Source organism: Chelonia mydas, chromosome 6 (genome assembly GCF_015237465.2).
Source record: "Chelonia mydas isolate rCheMyd1 chromosome 6, rCheMyd1.pri.v2, whole genome shotgun sequence".
NCBI classification, from domain to species: Eukaryota; Metazoa; Chordata; order Testudines; family Cheloniidae; genus Chelonia; species Chelonia mydas.
This window is the reverse complement of record NC_051246.2, coordinates 71,559,665-71,578,806: the sequence shown is the minus strand read 5'-3', so window position 1 is coordinate 71,578,806 and position 19,142 is coordinate 71,559,665. Positions and strand designations below refer to the sequence as shown.

General features: G+C 46.0%; 1 protein-coding gene across 5 annotated transcripts in view; it reads left to right on the top strand.

The window, feature by feature from the left end:
- The window catches only part of MAPKBP1 (mitogen-activated protein kinase binding protein 1), a 120,740-nt gene that overhangs the window by 72,549 nt on the left and 29,049 nt on the right, over positions 1-19,142 (top strand). For 3 of the 5 annotated variants that reach the window (XM_043549846.1, XM_043549842.1, XM_043549845.1), the window contains exons 6-18: positions 1,924-2,094; positions 4,921-5,058; positions 6,024-6,206; positions 6,949-6,966; positions 7,499-7,659; positions 10,481-10,670; positions 11,367-11,513; positions 12,449-12,633; positions 12,773-12,864; positions 13,277-13,402; positions 14,619-14,689; positions 15,135-15,256; positions 15,975-16,050. In XM_043549846.1, the coding sequence (XP_043405781.1) occupies positions 1,924-2,094; positions 4,921-5,058; positions 6,024-6,206; positions 6,949-6,966; positions 7,499-7,659; positions 10,481-10,670; positions 11,367-11,513; positions 12,449-12,633; positions 12,773-12,864; positions 13,277-13,402; positions 14,619-14,689; positions 15,135-15,256; positions 15,975-16,050 (1,680 nt within the window). The remainder of the gene's footprint in view (positions 1-1,923; positions 2,095-4,920; positions 5,059-6,023; positions 6,207-6,948; positions 6,967-7,498; positions 7,660-10,480; positions 10,671-11,366; positions 11,514-12,448; positions 12,634-12,772; positions 12,865-13,276; positions 13,403-14,618; positions 14,690-15,134; positions 15,257-15,974; positions 16,051-19,142) is intronic. The other 2 variants (XM_027818141.3, XM_043549843.1) reach the window with 1 other exon arrangement.

Below are 19,142 nucleotides of genomic sequence, written 5' to 3'. Positions count from 1 at the left end.
GCTTCTCCCTTTATGCACCAGGCACAGAGGAGGACCTGTAAAAGACACTTACCAGTGGGTTATACCTACAGAGCAGAGCTGGCTGAAAATTATCCTTATGGGTTTGTTTTTTGACCAAAAGAATGTTTGCTTTGGTTGACGTTTCATTTTTCAATGAAAAATTTCAAAATGAAAATTCAGATTTGTTTTGAAAAATTTTTCATTTTTATTTTGGTGGGGAAAACACCACTTTCACTCCTCCCCTCCCCCACCATTGAGGGGTGGAAGGGCGGAATAAAAACTTTAGTGGTTATTTTCCCACTGACACAACTTTTTGATTAGAAGCTTTTGCAGAAAAACTACAACAGAATTGCAAAATTGAGAATGAAATGGCAAATTTTCATTTCATTTGAGTTGTTTTGCAGCATATAATTTACCCTTTTTGACCAGCTCTACAGCCATTTCTGTGGGTCCTCTCAAAAGCATTAATTTTGAGTGTTTCTCTTGTCATGTGGTGCCCCCTGCTGGTGGCAGCTCTCAGTCTTTCCTTTCCGGAAGTTCTGCAGTTAGTATGGACTGGTAATAGCTGACTAAAGAGTGTTCAGCTTGTGAAGTATCTGAATCTCGCAGGCTGAGTGTGCCGATTCTGCCTAGTGACACTAAATTGGTGCATGGTTGGATTTTCTTCAGTGAGAGCCCAGAGGCTGACCCTCATCCCTCCATATGTGTTAGCTCTGGTCCGAGTATCTCAAATGCTGAGGAGATGAAGGCTTTCCATAGAGGAATAAATTGCTTGTCCCATGGGAGTTGATAGAGCTCACTGATGGTAGCATCTATTCAATTATTTAAAGTGTATTCAATTTGTTAAAGTCTCCGGGGGCTGAAGATCTAGAGGTTGGTTTCTTAACTCGTGTAAGTGCTTTGCAGAGTAGCTCTGTTGACTTTTGTACCATCTTGACTGTAACCTTGAGGACAGAACTCTGTCATTCGGGGTGAAAGCTGAGCTGAGTAAATTAAAATCTGACCGCTGTGCTATTCCAGGCCAGTCACATTCTATGTAAAGCTGCAAAGCAAGACAATTAACTGTATTGCGTTCTGTGTTTCGGAGGCTTTGATTTTCAATCAGGCATGTCACCCCTTCACGTGAGCAAGTGACTTGCTTTACCCTGACTGGAAAAGACACCATTTTGCCTTGCTGCCATGGAGATCTTATCTTGCAGGCTACTTTTTGACAGGCTTCCATGTGAAATCTTGAGGAAGCTGTTGAATAGGGTTTCCCTGTTAATCATGTACTTAGCAAGGATTTCTGCTGGTCTTGTAAAATAAAGAGTACTTTTAAATAACTAAATAAATGATTTTTCAGGGAGACTTAGTGCTGGCAAAAGGTGCTGCATTCACATCCGTAGAGACTGTTTATCCACAGAACAAGTGCAGCAAGAAGGGGAGTGCATTTCCCCCCAGACACTGCCCTATCTATGTGCCTCAAACGTAACATGGCACGACTACCTTTGGAATGAGAAGATTGCTAATTTCCTGTGGTTCTCCCCCCAGAAAATTGCCAATGAGTGTGACAGAGTCAGTTTTTGTGAGGTGAACGCCTGCATTGGGACCTGGACTGAGACCTCTAAAGGTCACCATGTGTTACTGGTTTCTATTACAGAGAACAGAGATATGTGTGAAAAATGTTGATCCACTTTCTTGTTTTGGGTTTTTTTATTATTATCCCTTTCAGTTATCTTCTGAAATCAGGAAATTCATTAAATTTCTGACTTCTGCTGTAAATGGCCATAGAATGCCTAAGGGGTAAGCTGTGATCTAGTCCTGAATTCACTTCCAAGTTGTGTGTGCTTAAAAGAATGTATGGGGATGTTGCGTATCTGAATCCATCGCAACTAGCCTTATGAGTTTTGTTCGCTGCTCTCTGTCTCCAAATCACCCCTTCAGAGTGGGCACATGCCAGCTGTTCGGGTGTGGGACGTGGCTGAACGGGCCCAGGTGGCTGAGCTCCAAGAACACAAATATGGTGTAGCCTGTGTGGCATTCTCCCCAAGCTCCAAATACATTGTCTCCGTGGGGTACCAGCATGACATGATTGTCAACGTGTGGTCATGGAAGGTAAGTGTGCAAGAAGATCAGCTTACTGGTAGGAAAAGCCATGTTGTGCAAGGCCAGAGATGGTCTCGGGATAAATCTGGTTATAGCTCTTTCTTTCCCTGTTCCTTTTGACATTCATAAAATCAGACAAGTTAGAGATGGATGGAGATTGGATCATCTAGTCCATCCTCAAGGAGCTAGTGCAAGATTGTTCCCACCAATATGTGACATCTTCCTGGCCAGTCAGAAGGCTATTAGGCTTTGTCATACCCTTTGTGTTTTTTCCAGAGGACTGTTGGAAACAGATTCGAACTAAGATTGTGGAGGGGGGAGTCGGAACTCTCACAAACCAGGAATCTGTTTTACTTTGGTTGTGGGATCCATGTTACAGACCCTGGAGAACAATTTGCTTTTATTCTGTTTGAGATGGAAACATTATAAACTGAGGCAAGGGGGGATTAGATACTCACCTAAAAAGTACCGTGAGTGTATGGAGATGATCAATTATGACGGTTACAGTGGCCTTAATAGTACTTGAGGGGCAGTGTTATGATGGAATAAAGGCCGTGCCTTATCTTCTGTAAAGCACTGTGCGAATTTACAGCATTATGTAAGTATCTGATGATGACAATGATAAACATGTATCTGCTAGGGGGACCTCCATGTTAGTAAGAGAACTGGACAATCACATTCTCACAAGTTTGAGTCAGCTCTCTCTACCTCTGCAGGTAACCAGTCCTCTCTGGGAGCCATCTTAAATTTTTTTTTATACCCATATCTGTTAATCTCATGTTATGCAGCTGTAGGTCAATGCTCCCTTGAAATATTGTTAACCACTTCATCACCTTTCTCATTCTATGGTTCAGATTCTGTCTTTTCATGATCATCTTCTATATCAGCTAGTGTTTCTGTCCTGCATCTATTTCTTGTAGACAAGTAACTTAACATTAAAACATTGGCGTCCTTGTGGTCACTGAAAATCCAGTGTTCAGTCTTCAAGTTCTTCTCAATGAGGCACACAAAAATAATGATTTGAAGATGGATGTAATGTAGAGAGAGGCTGGGATTTAATGCTGTACCTTGACAATCAAGATTTTTATGGTCTCTGCTCTCCAGCTATTATTTATGTTACAGTAGTGCCTAGAGATTTCCCCACTGACAGCAGGGTCCCATTGTGCCAGGCACTGTACAAAAAACAATTAGAGTCAGTGCCTGCAACAAAGAGCTTACAATCTAAATGGACAAGACAGACAGGGCAGGAGAAGGGAAGTATTGTTATCCCCATTTTACAGATGGAGAACTGAGGCACTGAGAGATTTTTTTTCATAGATTCATAGTTTAAGGCCTGAAGGGACCACTAGATCATCTAGTCTGACCTGTCTGTCACAGGCCATTAAATTTCCACCATTACCTTTTGTATTGAGCCCAATTACTTGTTTGACTAAAGCCTAACTTGTGTTTGACTAAAGCACATCTTCCAGAGCCCTTGCCCAAAGTTATAGGGGAAATCAGTGGCAGAATCAGGAACTGATCCCAGATCTCCCACGTCCTAGTGCAGTGCTTTAACCATAAGACCACCATTCCTCAGGCATAGGGTCATAGGAATGGTTGCTGTGATATCCCCGTCTTGCAGTCTGGGAGACTGACCAAGATGTTTGGTCAAGCTGAAGCAACCAAGTGCTGTCTGAGGTGCTCCCTAGTTTCCAAATGGGGAAAGGCCACAGCAGCCACCCTGATGGTGAGGACAGGGAGGGCTCCGGCAGCATTTCCTGTTTGGGGGGGAAGCTCAGCAAGAGGCCCTGGAGTCTGGGCCCAAGAATGCTGGTTTGCTGCTGGTAGCACACAGTCTAGCCTTCTCCACGCCCCTGCCCCTCTGACAGTGCTCTGCAGCTGACCTCCAACAAGCCCTCTGGAATGAGACTGCTTCTGAGCCGAATGAGATGACTTCTGAGCTGAGGGCGGGCTAGTTTGGAGGGCTGCTAGTGGAAGGAAGAGGGAAGTTGGGCTCATGATTTTCTGAGGGAGGAATGAGAAATTGAAATGTTGATCAGAGTGAGTGTCTGGCTGACCACTGAGTACTGCAGGAAATAGATCAAGAATTTAAACCCACAAGAGAGAGGAGAGAGAGGCAAGATCTTTGAATCCCCCCTCTGCCGCTAATCCCTGGAAATAACATTCCTGCACCAGGCTCGTGGAGAGGGAACCCCTGTAATCTAACCATTATACTCAGAAAATAACCCCTTCCTTCCTCCTCTTCCCCTAGTTATTTGATGTACACGAAGGGGAGAATCACAGCAGGTGTAGCTGCTCTGTTTCTTTTCCCTCGGGCTGGACAGAAGCAGCATGTTCATCTCTCCTCTTGCCCTATAACTTCTCTTCCACTCCCCAGGTGGAGAGAGTTATGGTATTTCCCTGTGGAAAATACCTACTGCCCATCTCGAGCACTGCGCCCCATTGCTGCCCTGGGGCTGGAAGAGCTCCAGCCAGTGTTGGCCTGCATGTGCTTTCAGTGTTTAGAAAGGGAAGTATGTTTTTTGTTCCGAGTGCCCTGTGATTATGAAATAGCCAAGGTGCAGATGACCATGTTACTGTAGGCACTAGTGACCCGAGAATCATTATGTGGCTGAGACAATGTAGTGGCAGGACTGAATGTAAAAGTGTGATGTCCAAACTGCCAGAGCACCATAGGTAGTGGAAGATTTGGCAGATGGTTCATCCTCCCAGCCTGTGTTCAGACAGACTTTGAATCTGTGCCTACTGTGCATAACACCTGTAGCTGAAATGAGCCTTCTTATAAACAGGCTATTGAGCAAGACACCTGAGCTATTGAAACAATTGTCTTTCCAGAAAAACATTGTGGTGGCGGCCAACAAGGTGTCCAGCAAAGTGACTGCGGTGTCATTTTCAGAGGACTGCAGTTACTTCGTCACAGCTGGCAACCGCCACATCAAGTTCTGGTACCTGGATGACAGCAAAACCTCCAAGGTGAGAGCTGGGGACAGGAGACGTATAAAGAAGAAGCAGTGAGTGGGGGCCTTTGTGGCTTTTATAATGGCATAAGTTAGTTCCACAGTCTGTGGGAAACAGGAGCTTCTGGTTCAGAATTGATCTTTGATTTCCTGTGTGAAGCGGCTTTAGTCTTTGATGAAGTGAGCTGTAGCTCACGAAAGCTTATGCTCAAATAAATTGGTTAGTCTCTAAGGTGCCACAAGTCCTCCTTTTCTTTTTAGTCTTTGACTGACTCTCAAGACATAACCTCCAGTGTGCCATTATCCAGTGCCTGTTGTGTCTGGCACCCAAACCCAGGTTTCCTGTATGCCAGTGCAGGTGGTTCATAGATTCTGTGCATGGCAGCCAAATCAGGTTCTGTTGTACCCTGGCATTGGTGCTTTTCAACAGCACGTCCATTTCTTCGTGGCAATGGTTCTTCATATCTGTGGCTGCCATCTCTGGGCCCCTCACACTGCAGGGACTTGGGTCTTTGATTTGGACGTGTGTGACTTGAGATATCGAGGGGCATGTTTCAAAGTGTCATGTAGTGGCTTCTATTGCTGCTGTTGGGAGGCCAAATCCCCATGTGCTACTTTGCCTGTCTATATTGCAAAGATGCATCCACTCAAGGATAGCCTTTCGCATTTCACATTATGGATCTTCCATTGACACTGACACGTCAGTGCAAGTCACAGATTTGTTTTGATCATCAGGGAACACCAGGCATCACTATCCCCAAGGTTTCTTCCTGTGACTGGCTAACTGGCCTGTGTCAGCCAATGGCAGACACATAAGTAGCTCTGTCTCATTGATTTGCTGCTGTTGATGGTCCTGATACATTTTACAAACAGTGGAGCTGCAGCAAGTGACCCCATCACAGCCTGTCTCTTCAGATCGCTCATAACTCTCTCTACTCCAGTGTGGAGTGTTTTCTCTTAACAGGTTATTTCTTTTGGTAGGTGAATGCCACAGTCCCCTTGCTAGGGCGGTCTGGTTTGCTGGGGGAGCTCAGGAACAACTTCTTCACGGATGTGGCATGCGGAAGGGGTAAAAAAGCAGACAGTACTTTCTGCATCACCTCCTCTGGCCTCCTCTGTGAATTCAATGAAAAGAGGCTGCTCGACAAGTGGGTGGAGCTGAGGGTGAGTTCCAGGTCTGCTCCATGTACATCAGTGCCCACTGACATGGGAGGAGGAAGGGGTGGGGACAACCTGAGGCCACAAGCTGCTGCCAGCAGTGAGAGTTGCTGGCACGTGAGGAGAGCTGGAGACTTCTGATTCTTTATGATTTTTAATTTTTTTCCATTAAAGTATGGCACAAAGCAGTGGTGTGTGGTAGGGAAACCAGAGCCTGGGGGTAGAAATGGAGTCTTTTGCTTAAAGGCCAGTTGGGAAAGGGATTTTACATAGGAGATCCTCTAATTCCTGAAAAGCTTCTGCCATCAAAGCTTAACATTGTGATGTGTCCTTGTGGCTATGGGAAGGCTGGGTGTGGCTTTCTTTGAGAACCCATAAATGTCACTCCTGAGTTGTCTAGGGAGGGGGGATGGGGTAGCAGCAGAGTGTGGGAGGCACTCCATCCCTTCAGGGGTTGCACAAGCTGCCTCTCCAGTGCCCCCTGCCCTCCTAGAAGCAAAAGTCTCTGCCAGAGTCTCAAGTTCAGCTCTCCCCCTCGGGGTAGTGTATTATGCTGCTGCAAGACCACCAGCCTGGCCTGTTGGCAAAAATTTGAATATTCAATTAAAGGGAGAAAACCCAAACTGTAAAGCAAGATGGATCCAGGGTATTCACACCAGGGCAAAATCTTTCCATGCTTCCCCAAGTGAAACGTGTCTTTTCTTCTTTCCTTTCTGCTCTAAAATCTGCCTTTTTCACTCCTGCTCAGAACACAGACAGCTTCACAGTAAGTTAGAATGAAGTGTTTGCCTAGACCTCACTCCATTTCTCCATCATTTTCTGCCATTTGTACAAATCTCAGCATCGAGCAGAACAATTCCATTTCTCCCACCTTTGCCCCCTCTGTACCAGGAAGCATGCTCATGCACTTTTATGAGTCTAGTTGCAGCATCCCAGTCATGATGCTGAACATCTCCCCTCAAGAGTACAGGGTAATAAACGTTCAGGGCCAGATCCCCAGCTGGTGTAGATCCACATAGCTCCCCTGAGATCTACCGAGCTACATGAATAATTTGCACCAGCGAGTGGAGCGGACCCTCAGCGCTGTTTCCTGACTGACTGAGCGGACCCTGCAGCAGACCTTGGCTTGGATGCTCCTCAGAGAGGAAATCCAGATTTCAGGCTTTTCCTTAAACTGTGTGGCTTCATTTCACTCCACTTCACTTCTTTCTGATCTTGAGTGCTTCGTGCTCTCTCGTTTACATGGCAGTTTGGAGAGAGAGACCCACTCGTCTTGGTTGATTTTGTGTCCTTCTCAGACTACTGTGGCGAACTGCATCTCTGTGAACCATGACTACATCTTCTGTGGCTGCGCTGATGGCACGGTGCGGATTTTTAACCCTTTGAATCTTCACTTCGTCACTACATTACCGAAGCCGCACTTCTTGGGAATGGACGTTGCCAGCGTCACTGAAGCCAGGTACCATAGGAAGGGTGGTAGGAAACTGGAGAAGCTTGGATGGGCAGAGCAGGTGCAGTAACGATGTGTGATTTGTGATCCTGCCCTTGCTTTGCACCCCAGGGTTCTTCCTTCAGGAAACTTTCCTTTTTACTATAAAGTGGCATTGATAAGAGATACACAGGCTTCCATGGGATGTTTTGCTTTCCACAGCTGTCCTTGGGCACTCAAACCTCCTGCCTGTCCCTCTAGTCTTTCTTCCCTCTGTCTTGTGTGTTCTGTCTTCTCCTGTCCCCATTGCTCCCCTATCTACCTCCTGCTGTAAAACTGGCTAAAAGGAGTATCACTTTCTGAAGTGCAGATGTTGGCCTTTGAGTGGACCCTTCCTAGGTAAATTATTTTATGCATGATTATCGCTCAGTCGGTGGAGGCTGAAATTGGAGCGAGCCCTTTACTCTTCCCTGCTTGCAAATGCATGAGCATAACCAGATCTTCTGTTGCCTTCCTACAGCACTACTCTGAAACAAACATCCTCTGGGATCCACCCTGAGGAAATGGACATTTCCACAGCCCATACACTTTTCTTTTCCAGCTAGACTAGGCATGTCAGTGACTGGCTGTCTAATGAACTGCTCTGACCCGCTGTGGGAGGGGTTCATACTGGACATGTAGATGTTGGAATGAATTGTTCCTTTGTCTGTGGTGATGGCGTGTGCCTTTAGTTGAAATGTGATTCGCTGCTCATACACTCCCCCTTGGTCTGGAAGCATATATGTTCCTGTAATTGGGGATATCAGTTAATGACAGCATATTGCTGCTTGGGTCCTAGGGAACCCCTGAGGTGATGGGGTAGCCCGACTTTATTTTGAGGTCATTGTTTGACATGGATTTTTTCCCACCCAGTTGTGCCATTTCCCCTCTGGTCAAGACTGGCACGGTCATGTTTGCCCCTGTGGGCTCTCGTTAATCCTACTTCCTGGGGGGTCCAGAGGGGACACATGTCAGTCTGTGGTGCAGTTTTTGACCCAAACATGCATTTCAATGGAAAGCTGCCACGCTGCTCTTCTTGTACTCCCGTGGAATCCTATGTTGTCTCCTCTGCCCCACCATCCTGTAGCAGAGGACAGTGGGTGTTGGACACCAGCTGCTTTCTGCCCAGAACATTCAGCTTCTCCTCTTACAAGTGCTCACTAGAGCATTTTAGGACATTGCAGTAGAAGCAGCGTATATATGGGCTGGGCAGTTTGATCAAGTGATTAGTCAGAGGCCCTGGACTCCAATCCTGGCTCTGCCAGTGACTCCTGGCCTTGGCTAAATCACTTTAATCAGTCTGTGCCTCACCTTTTCCACTTGTAAAGATAGGTAGTAGGTGCCCACCTTATAAAGGTGTCTGCAGCCTCCACACACTTTGCAAACAGTTTTCACGACACCTCTATGAGAGCAGTGAGCTCCATTTTACAGATGGGGAGAATGAGGCACAGATAGGAGAAACGACTTGCCCAAGGCCAGATAGCAATTCTGTAGTCGTGCTCAGAATAAAACCCAGATCGCTTAACTCCCTGTCAGCTGCTCTAACCACAGCATGACAATTACTGCATTTAAAGGGCAGCTCTCTGGTCTCCTCCTCCTTAAATCTGCACTGGGCTCTGGTTCTTACTGAGATTGATGCTAGGGGAGGTTAATTGTATCCTCACCTGGGTTTTAGAGCTGAAACTGAGTGGAACCTTTATTTGAGGTTTTGCAATGTTCACAATCTTTTTTTTTTTTTTAATTTTTAAATAATTTTTCCTAACTTCAGGCCGGGAGAGCTAAGTGAGCCTGTTTTCATGTGACTTCCAGCCCAATTTTGTAGAGCAAAGAGGCTTGTAAAAAATAACCAAACCGCTGGCATCTTGTCTGATGTCAACCATTTGAGGTTCTCTCCTCGTGAGCTAGCACCCTAACCCTGCAATCCCACTCCTTCAGTCCCACAACATGGCCCTGGTCTCATAGAAACATGAATACATAGCACTGGAAGGGACTTCCTGGATCCTCAAATCCAGTCTCCTGCTGTCACAAGCAACCCAGTCAAATAATCCTGTTCATAAACTTACCAATCTCCATTTTAAAACTAGCGAGGTTGGTTGCTCCCGCTTCTTCTATGGGAAGGTGGTTTCAGAACGTCACTGAAACCGGAAGTCTCCCTGGCGCTATAATCTCAGATGGTTTTGCACGGCAGTGTGATGCACCAGGACTCCTCCATCAGGAATTTTACTCCATTTAATTTCAGCTTTTATTTTTCCCTTCAGCAGCTGGGAGACTAGAATACAAGTAGGAATTCTTGCTGCCTACACTGCTACCTCTAACTCCAGCTGTTTGTGCCTGCGACCTTTCGCTGCCAGCAACACCCTTCTTTCCCTTCGTTGCTCCCAGGTGTCTGCACTGGGAAGGACTAGGAGTCCAAAGATCTGATGGCTCCCTTGTCTTGTCTACTTCTCGGTATGCTGCAGAGCGAGAGTCTGAATTGAGCTGTGAATGGAATAGCTGGAGAGTGAAGTAAAGGAAATGAAGCCTTGCAGTCAGTCCTACTGGCCTCTCCACCGTAGGAAGTTCAGCCCCCTCTTGGGACTTTTATTTTTTAGTGTGGAAAGAGACTGGCACAAGAGGCAGATTCTCCACCTCACAGATTGTGGTTACCTCCCCAACTACTCACTCTACCCCCACACCATTGTATACTCCTTCCTCTGGCTAGCGCCAAACTCTTCCCTCCTGGAGGATTTTAGCTTCAAGTCTTGTGTCCACACTCTCACTCTCACCCCAGTGCTACAGAAATTAACCCTACTGTTGTCCTGTCTTTGCACAGCCGTCTCTTCTCTGGTATGGTGGATGCCAAGTATCCGGATACAATTGCCTTGACCTTCGACCCTACCAACCAGTGGCTATCGTGCGTTTACAATGACCACAGCCTCTATGTGTGGGATGTCAAGGACCCGAAGAAAGTGGGCAAGGTTTATTCTGCCTTATACCACTCTTCCTGTGTGTGGAGTGTTGAGGTAATGACGGGCTAGGAATGGTGCCCACGTACTGGGGTGAGGGGCAGCGTAAGATGGGGGCTGCCTGTATTTCCCAGTAAGGGACTCTGCGTCCAGCCCGTGTAGTTAGGGGTGTGTTTGTGAAGGGGAGGTAGGAAACTTCATGGAGTTACTTACACCATGCAAGTGCACAAGTTTTTCATGACTGGTCAGAAATGGAGGGAAGACGATGTGAAAAGGGAACAGGCAGGGGCTTTTCCTCTGCATTTTTGTATTTCTTATAACTAACCTCTCCTCATGGATCAAATTTTGAGATAACTCCAGCTGTGTTCCAGTACCAAATGATTGTGGCAACAGTCCAGCGCTGCCCTCTTATGCTCTGTGTTTGGACTCTGTTAAGTGGTGAGGGTTTCTGGCTCTCTCCCCTCCCATTGGGCTAGAAAAAAGCAGAGGGTCTTATTCAAGGGAACATCTATGTCCAAGTAACTCCACTCAGCATTTGTTTATTTGGAATGAACATGAAGCTGTGATTTTCCAGCCAGTATGAGAGTGAATTGATTCTAGGTATGCCGAGTTTCTGTTGTCCTCTTCTACCTATTTGATACAGAGGGGGCAGCTGTCTGGTCTGGCCTTGTTTTGGAACTTGCTGCTGGTAACTAGACTACCAGGCACAATGATGTCTCACTTACGGTTTGTTTGTTTGTTATGTGCCTCTAGGTGTATCCTGAAGTGAAGGACAGTAATCAGTCTTGCCTGCCCCCAAGTTCATTCATCACCTGCTCTTCTGATAACACCATCCGTCTGTGGAATACAGAGAGTTCCAACATCCATGGCACAGCTCTGCACCGGAACATCCTCAGCAATGTAAGACCCCAGACTCTGCAGTGGCCTTTGGTTTCCTTCTCCCTTTTACACATGAGTGTCCACTTTAGGGCCCACAGTTCACATAAGGGGAGATGTGTGTCTGGGAAGTTACTCAGACCTGGGGAAATGTAGGGGCAGAGATAAATAATAGCATTTTGTAAGAGTCTTAGGACTTCATATTCCAGAACAGTTCAATGTTTCACCAACGCTGGTCTCTTCCAGAGGGTCTCATCTCAAATGCTTCAGAAGACAGTGTAACTGTTTCTCTCTGTGCTCCCAGCTCCGTAATGCTTCTAATTGTCAGGGTTGATGAAAGGGTGTTCTATGGAAATTGAGCATCTGGATTCAGAACCATTTGACTCTCATTTCCTCACTATGTATAAACAGTGACGTTAAAGGAGAAGAATCTCATGCAGCACAGTGGTTGGGTCAAGCAATTTGCTTCTGTACCAGTTATGTGACCTAAGGGAGCTGCTACACCACCCAACTCTCCAGCTCCCTTTCTGAGCAATCTGCACGCTGTGTAATAGTCTCCTACCTATTTTGCAACAGAGATTCCTGATGACTTGGCTCATCTCATGTTATCACTAAAGAACACCTGAAGTCGTTTCCACCATACCCCATTCTGGTACTGTCTAGCCCTGAGGTGTCTGTCTGTGACACAGAAAATGCAGCTTGTTCCCAGCACCGAGGCTGCTTGTTTTGTCCAACTCCTATAGAAGGGCCATAATATGACATTGCTGTGCTGACTCCCCACTCCACTTATCTCTCCCCGTCACTGCTGAGTGGCTTGCTGCTGTGGGCCTCCCTCCCAGATGGGACACATTGCCTATTACTGCCACTGAAAGGAATACACTGGCCATCACTCCAGTTTCAGGAGTCTGCCTGCCGCTGCTTCGCTTCGATACTTCACTGTCCCCTTCTCTCTTTCCAAGGACCTGATGAAAATCATCTATGTGGATGACAACACTCAGGCCCTGCTGGACACTGATTACAACTCTGGCGGGAGCGCAGACAAGGCTGACATCCAGGCCTTGGACACGAAGGTTGGGATTCGCACACTGTGTGTGAGCCCCAATGGAGAGCACCTGGCCTCGGGCGACAGGATAGGCACTCTCAGGTATCCCTAGGGCTTCTGGAGGAGAGTTAGGATGGGGTGGGGGTGGGGGTGGGGATAGGCATAAAGACTAGTTTGTGTCTCTCATTTTTCACTCTGTGGTTCCATTTTCACACTGAAATCCATCTGTGTCCTATTTCAGGATCCATGAGTTGCAGTCCTTAAGGGAAATGCTGAAGGTGGAAGCCCATGACTCGGAGATCCTCTGCCTGGAGTACTCCAAATCTGACACAGGTAAAATAGGGCAGAGCCTTTATTCCCACTGATTATTTGTGCACCCCTTTTGATGTACTGACTTGTGTATGTGTTGCTAAATGACTCCATTCTGACCATCATATGTAACAACCCTCTACTGATCATCTGCTCCGTTAGCTCGCGGAGTAGAGGCCATTCGCATTGCAAAAAAGGTCCTAAATTTGAAGCAGACTTCCTCATCTTGCTGTTAGGTAGACGCAGGTAGACACAGATCATTACTTCCCCTATCACAGTTGGAAACCCCGAGGACGTTTCCTTGTGCACATCTGTTTACTTGCACTAATCTGTGATGATCTTCTGTAGCCTAACTTGAGAGGATGTTTAAAACCGTGACCAAAGGAGCAAATTACTTCTGAGTGAAGGTTTCACCCTCTTGTAAAATCCTTGGTAGGGTTGAAGCTCCTGGCATCAGCCAGTCGGGACAGACTGATCCACGTCTTGGATGCTGGGAAGGAGTACAGCCTGCAGCAGACACTAGATGAGCATTCATCTTCCATCACAGCTGTGAAGTTTGCAGGTAAGAGATCCTGTACTCCCCTCTGTACTGGCGGGAGTGAGATCCCAACAGCAGCAGGAATACTGCTCCTCTCCCATCACAGCTGTGAAGTTCGCAGGTAGATATGTTTAACCTTTTAATCACTTGGACAGATCAGGCTACCTTTCCTTCCCCTTCCATAGCCAGAAAGGTCAGAATCACCTTATCCTTTCCCTCCATATTTCTTTGGAGAGTCACATTCTCTAATGATCTTTTTTTTTTTTTTTTTTTTTTTTTAAACCCATCACAAATGCCTACACCCCATTCCTGTTCTCCTGGCTGAGAGAGACCGGGTTGAGGCTCTCTTCAAAATGTAGCAGTGCCAGCATTAATTGGCCGAGAATATAGGGCAGGTGGTCACTGTGGGGGAATGGAGTGCCTCGTGCCGCTCAGCAGCAGAGCGTTGTGCCTTCACAGCTCTCCTAGTTACTGATGGCTGGAGGAGTGGCAGGCAGGGACTGAAAATTGTACTTGAGTCTCTCAGGTGGCAGGGCAGTGCAGTGCACTAACCGGTGACCACCATTTCAGCCCTGTAGCCAGGTTCGACCCTGGTGCATGTGGGTGCAATTTCACTGACGCTGAAATTATGTCCGTTTTCTATCAGGACTGAATGTGGCCCCTTTAACTAAATTTGGAAAGATTGTCATTTCCGCACACTGAGCGCGAAGCAATTTCTAGGCTCTCCGGTTGGTTTCTAAGGAGGTTATTTTTTGGCAGTGCAGGAAAGTCTGGTCTTTCAAAGGCAGAAATGGGAGTGGCAATAAGAAAGACCTGTAACGTTGGATTGGTCAGTTAGTGCAGCATATGTTCCTGGGCTGTTCTCAGAGCTACCTTTTCCACCTACATCAGCAGGGAGTGCTGTAGTGTCCAGAGAATAAGGCCACTACAATGATGTTGAAGTGTTGAGGGACACTGCAGAATCAAATATCTACCTGTTGCGTGATGGGTCTGCTTGCTCACTGAGGCCTATGTGGAATTCATTGTGGGTGCCTTCTGGGCTAGTGGTGGTGGAGACTGTTCCTTCTCTAGGAAAGAGAGGGCTTCTGCTGTTCTGTGTGCCATCCTGCAGGGCTGATTTACAGGAGCAGGGGGCAGGCATAGGCAAGTAGGAATGGGGTAAATAGAACATAATCTCCTCCATTGCTTGTTGGGTTCCTGTTCATTTACTGACCCCTTTCTGTTTTTCTCTCTCTCCCAGCCAACGATGGGAAGGTGCGAATGATCAGCTGTGGAGCGGATAAGAGTGTCTATTTCCGTACTGCACAGAAGGTAACTTAGTTATAGCCATCACATGCTTTTCTATAATCTCTGCACCGAGAAGCTCCTTCAAGGAAAGGTGTGCGAGCAGTGTTTGTTGCTATTCCAGTCCTGGCCTCTCCAAATGTGACAGTGTAGGAGATTGTTAGATATGCTAGCCACAAGGAAGTGCACAGCTGCTCCAGTCCCAGCTTCTCCCAGCAGCAGTCACTGCAGGGAATGGTTAGGGAACCCATTCCTCTTCCCAGCAGAAGTCATCGTAGGGAATGGTGCAAGAGCATTGGCTGTGGGAAGAACTTCATTGCACCTCCAATCACTGCCTCTCCCAGCAGGAGTCAGTGTAGGGCGTGGTTTGCTTATGCAGGCTAGCTGCTTTTGGGGAAGTCATGCACATTTAAAAGTTTGTTATGACTAGTTAACTACGTGGCTTTCGCTAATTTTTAACCCCTGTGCTCAGACGGGCGACGGGGTCCGGTTTACCCGGACACACCACGTCGTTAGGAAGACCACTTTGTATGACATGGATGTGGACCCCAGCTGGAAATATGCTGCTATTGGCTGTCAAGACCGTAACATCAGGTTGGTTCATATGTGGTTGGATTTTGGTGCGCTCCCAGGAGTTGGGCAGTGATAGGTGGTCTGGGTTGCACCGCTGCTTAAATAGAAGCTCTGCTCCCCTACCCCTAAATATAACCTGCCTCTTAATGAATGGGCCACAGCCATCTGTATGGGAACTAGTTTGCTGCTGCACTCCTTAGCTTTAAGTGGTTTCCATCATATACTACAGGGTTTACAGTTTGGTTCAATAGCTCTCAGCACCCCCACTGTACAAATTGTTCCAGCACCCCTAGCCACAGCTGTCTTACTGCTGGGACAGCTGAGTAGAGTTTGGTTAGTGTCACTCGTAATATATGGCCAATAGCTGTCATTAAGTGCTAAGAGGTTCATTTCCCTCTCTTCTGATTGCTCCATACTCTTCACTGTACCAGTATGAGAATCAAGAAAGAGTGTTAATTCAAACCCAGATCTTGGACTTGGTACTGAATAATGTGATCTTTGGGCCACCATGCTAGTTCCCAGGCTGTTTCTTTAACCACTTAAATGGTTATGAGCTTTATGAATTATGGCTGGCATACTTCTGCTCCTCTTAAAGTGGCCACTTACCCTACATCCTGCCACTCCATTCCGTACAGTGACTGTGCGAGAGGCCTGTCCTGGAGGGAGGGGAGGGAGGCTTGTGAGAAAAAGCAGAGAACTATGCATGGATGTGATGAGTTCTGGCTTGTGTCGCCTTCAGGATTTTCAACATAAGCAGTGGGAAGCAGAAGAAGCTGTACAAGGGCTCCCAAGGTGAAGATGGCACTCTCATTAAAGTAAGATCTCCAGAAATTCAAGCATGACACCCCTCCCATCCCTATGAGTTCCCCACACACACTTGTTCTCTCTTTCTTTTCCTGGCTCTTTGGAGCTGAATCTCGTACTCTGGGAAGTGAGGGATGGATCCAGGATATTTTGGTGTATGAACTTTTCCCTCTGAAGTGCAAATGTGGACTATAGATAGCATTTATTCATGAATTTCTTGTTGTTTGATATCTAGTTTATATTAAAAACTGCCTATCCTAGGCTCTGGGGACCCAAGACATTCATTTACAAATTCATTTGTATCCAAGACAAATACTCAGGCAGCAGCTGCTCCTCATCCCACGTGCATAAAACAATTAGCTAATGATGAAATCCAATTCAAAGATCCCTCCCAGCACCTAGCCGCAAATACTAGCCCTTATCACGCCCCACCCACAGTCTGGGTAAACACACATGGGCTAATTCAGTCCAAAGTGAGGATAAATGAATATGTGTTTGTTTAATCTCTCTCACTGTATTTCAAGTGATACATTGGGCCAAATTCTCTGCTGGTCTAAATTAGCCATGCTCCATTGAATTCAATGCACTTGCACCAATATACATCAGAAGAGAATTTGGCCTATGTGGTGCTTACAAGAACCAAAGCATTTGCTCCTGTTGGCTCTGGAGGCACTTACCGGCAGTGTCATACTACATACAAGGCAGTCTTTGGACTCCTGCCTTGGCTCTGTTTTCCCTTGTAGTCCTTGGCCATTGCTGGGACGTCTGGATGTGATTGCTTTTTCCCTGAGCTCCATTTGGAAAGAGCTCATTCTAGCCCGTGTGTTTATTTGCTTTACGATTACATGCTGCAGCTGCTGGCATTCAGTGTTTATGAGAAATTTGTGAAACCAAGGAAATGAGAGGGTGCCGCCAAGAAAGAGATCTTCAGACAGATGAGAGGCTTAAGGATAGATTAAACCCAGCCACTCTCATGCTGAAACACCCTGCTGTCCTGAGGGACTTGGAACGCCGCTAGAGCCCAGTGCTGTGTAGGCAGGTTCTGTGCATGCTGGTGTGTGCACCTCTGCCCCAGTACACCTCTACCCTGGGATCCCATGCCCACTTGTTTCCTAGCCCTGCGCCTCTCCTGACAAACGCGATGCCTGCATATTCACCTTTCTCTGCTTTTGTTCAGACAGGTAATTACACTTGATCTGCAATTGCTATAGTTCCCCCTTCCCTACTACACTTACAAACCAAGGCACTGAAAATGAAAAATGGCTGCTCTATCTTATTAGGTGCTCAATTCTTTGCAGCCCCAAACAATGAAATATTACTGGTGTTGGGTTTTGTTGTTTTTTTTAAATATTTGCTTCGGCTGACCTGGAGAGAGTGCTGTACTACTGAGCACTAATAAAGTATAGCAGCATAAGGATTTTTCCGTTTTTCAGCCCGTTTTTTACTTTTTAGAAGGTAACTGTGTAACTGGGCAATCATGCTTGGCTCTGGTATTTAAACTTGTTTGGAGTCTGAGATCATATATAGAATTGGAATTTTAAAAGAGAACCCTGTGAAAAATATATTGACCAAACCAGAATAACCAAAATTGTTACCAGTAGTTTAAAAAAAACAACAACACACCCTCCCCCAAACTGAGACTTGTGTACTCCTGCTTCTCTAAAGTTTGTCAAAGCATGCATGTAGTAACAGCTCCAGAACCGAGCACGCAGAGAGGGTAACATAGCAAATGTAGAAGTACAGCAGTTGACATGTTGACAAGTCATTTGAGGTTTTTTTTTTTATTGCATTGCTTTTTATCAGGCAATATGGAATTGTGTAAACTGGAGGTTTGATGATGATATTAGCTAGGACAAGTTCCCAACAGCACGAAACTTATGGCTAGTTTCCATGTTGAAGGCTTGGATCTTGGGTGTTGGAGAGATTTGGTATTTTATGTAACTTTCCCAACTATAATTTCTGGGCCTGGGATAGGGTTAAACCTTAAAGGAACCACGATCAACCAAAAATAGTGGACCCCAAATCAGTAATTAAAGGGGGTTAGTGGTGGGGGCCTTCAGAGACCATCAACATTAGTCTCAGATTGGGTTTGGGGTGCTGTGGGGGATTTTGGCATTTGGGAAGGAGGCTAGATGTAATTCTTGTGATAGTTTTGACAAGTGGGTTGGGTTGGGGGCCTTGTCATAAGGTTGCTGGATGGTTTGGCGGCTGAGTAGGGGCATGGGTGAGAGTAATGTTATCTATAATTACTATAATGTTGGTGTATAACTGGTTAAAAGACTACTCAAAGAGTGGTTATCAATGGTTTGTTGTCAAAGTGAGAGGATGTATTTAGTGGGGTCCCATGGGGATCTGTCCTGGGTCTGATATTGAATATTTTCATTGATGACTTGGATAATGGAGTGCAGACTATACTTACAAAATTGCAGTTGACCTCAAGCTGGGAGGGATTGCAAGCACTTTGGAGAACAGGATTAGAATTCAAAATTGTGACAAATTGGAGAATTGGTCTGAAATCAATGAAATGAAATTCAGTAAAAACAGGTGCAAATTACTATAGATAGGGGGAAAAAATCAAATGCGCATTACAAAATGGGGAATAAGTAGTACTGCTGAAAAGCATCTGGGCATTATAGTGGATCACATATTGAATATGAGTCAACAATATGATACAGTTGTGAAAAAGGCAAATATTCTGGGGTGTGTTATGTGAGATGTGGGAGGCATTGTCCTGCTGTATTTGGCATTGGTGAAGCCTCACCTGGAGTACAGTGACTACTTCTGGATGCCACACTTTCAGAAAGATGTGGACAGATTGGAGAGAGTCCAGGGAAGAGCAACAAAAAGGTTACAAAGTTTAGAAAACCCGACCTATGAGAAAAGGTTTAAAAAACCTGGGCATGTTTAGTCTAGAGAAAAGAAGACTGAGGGAAGACTTGATAAGTCTTCAAATATGTGAAGTGCTGTTAATTAGAGCATGGTGACCAATTGTTCTCCATGTCCACTGAAGGTAGGTGAAGAACTAATGGGCTTAATCTGTGACAGGGAAGATTTAGGTTATATATTAAGAAAAACTTTTACTCTATGAATAGTTAAGTACTGA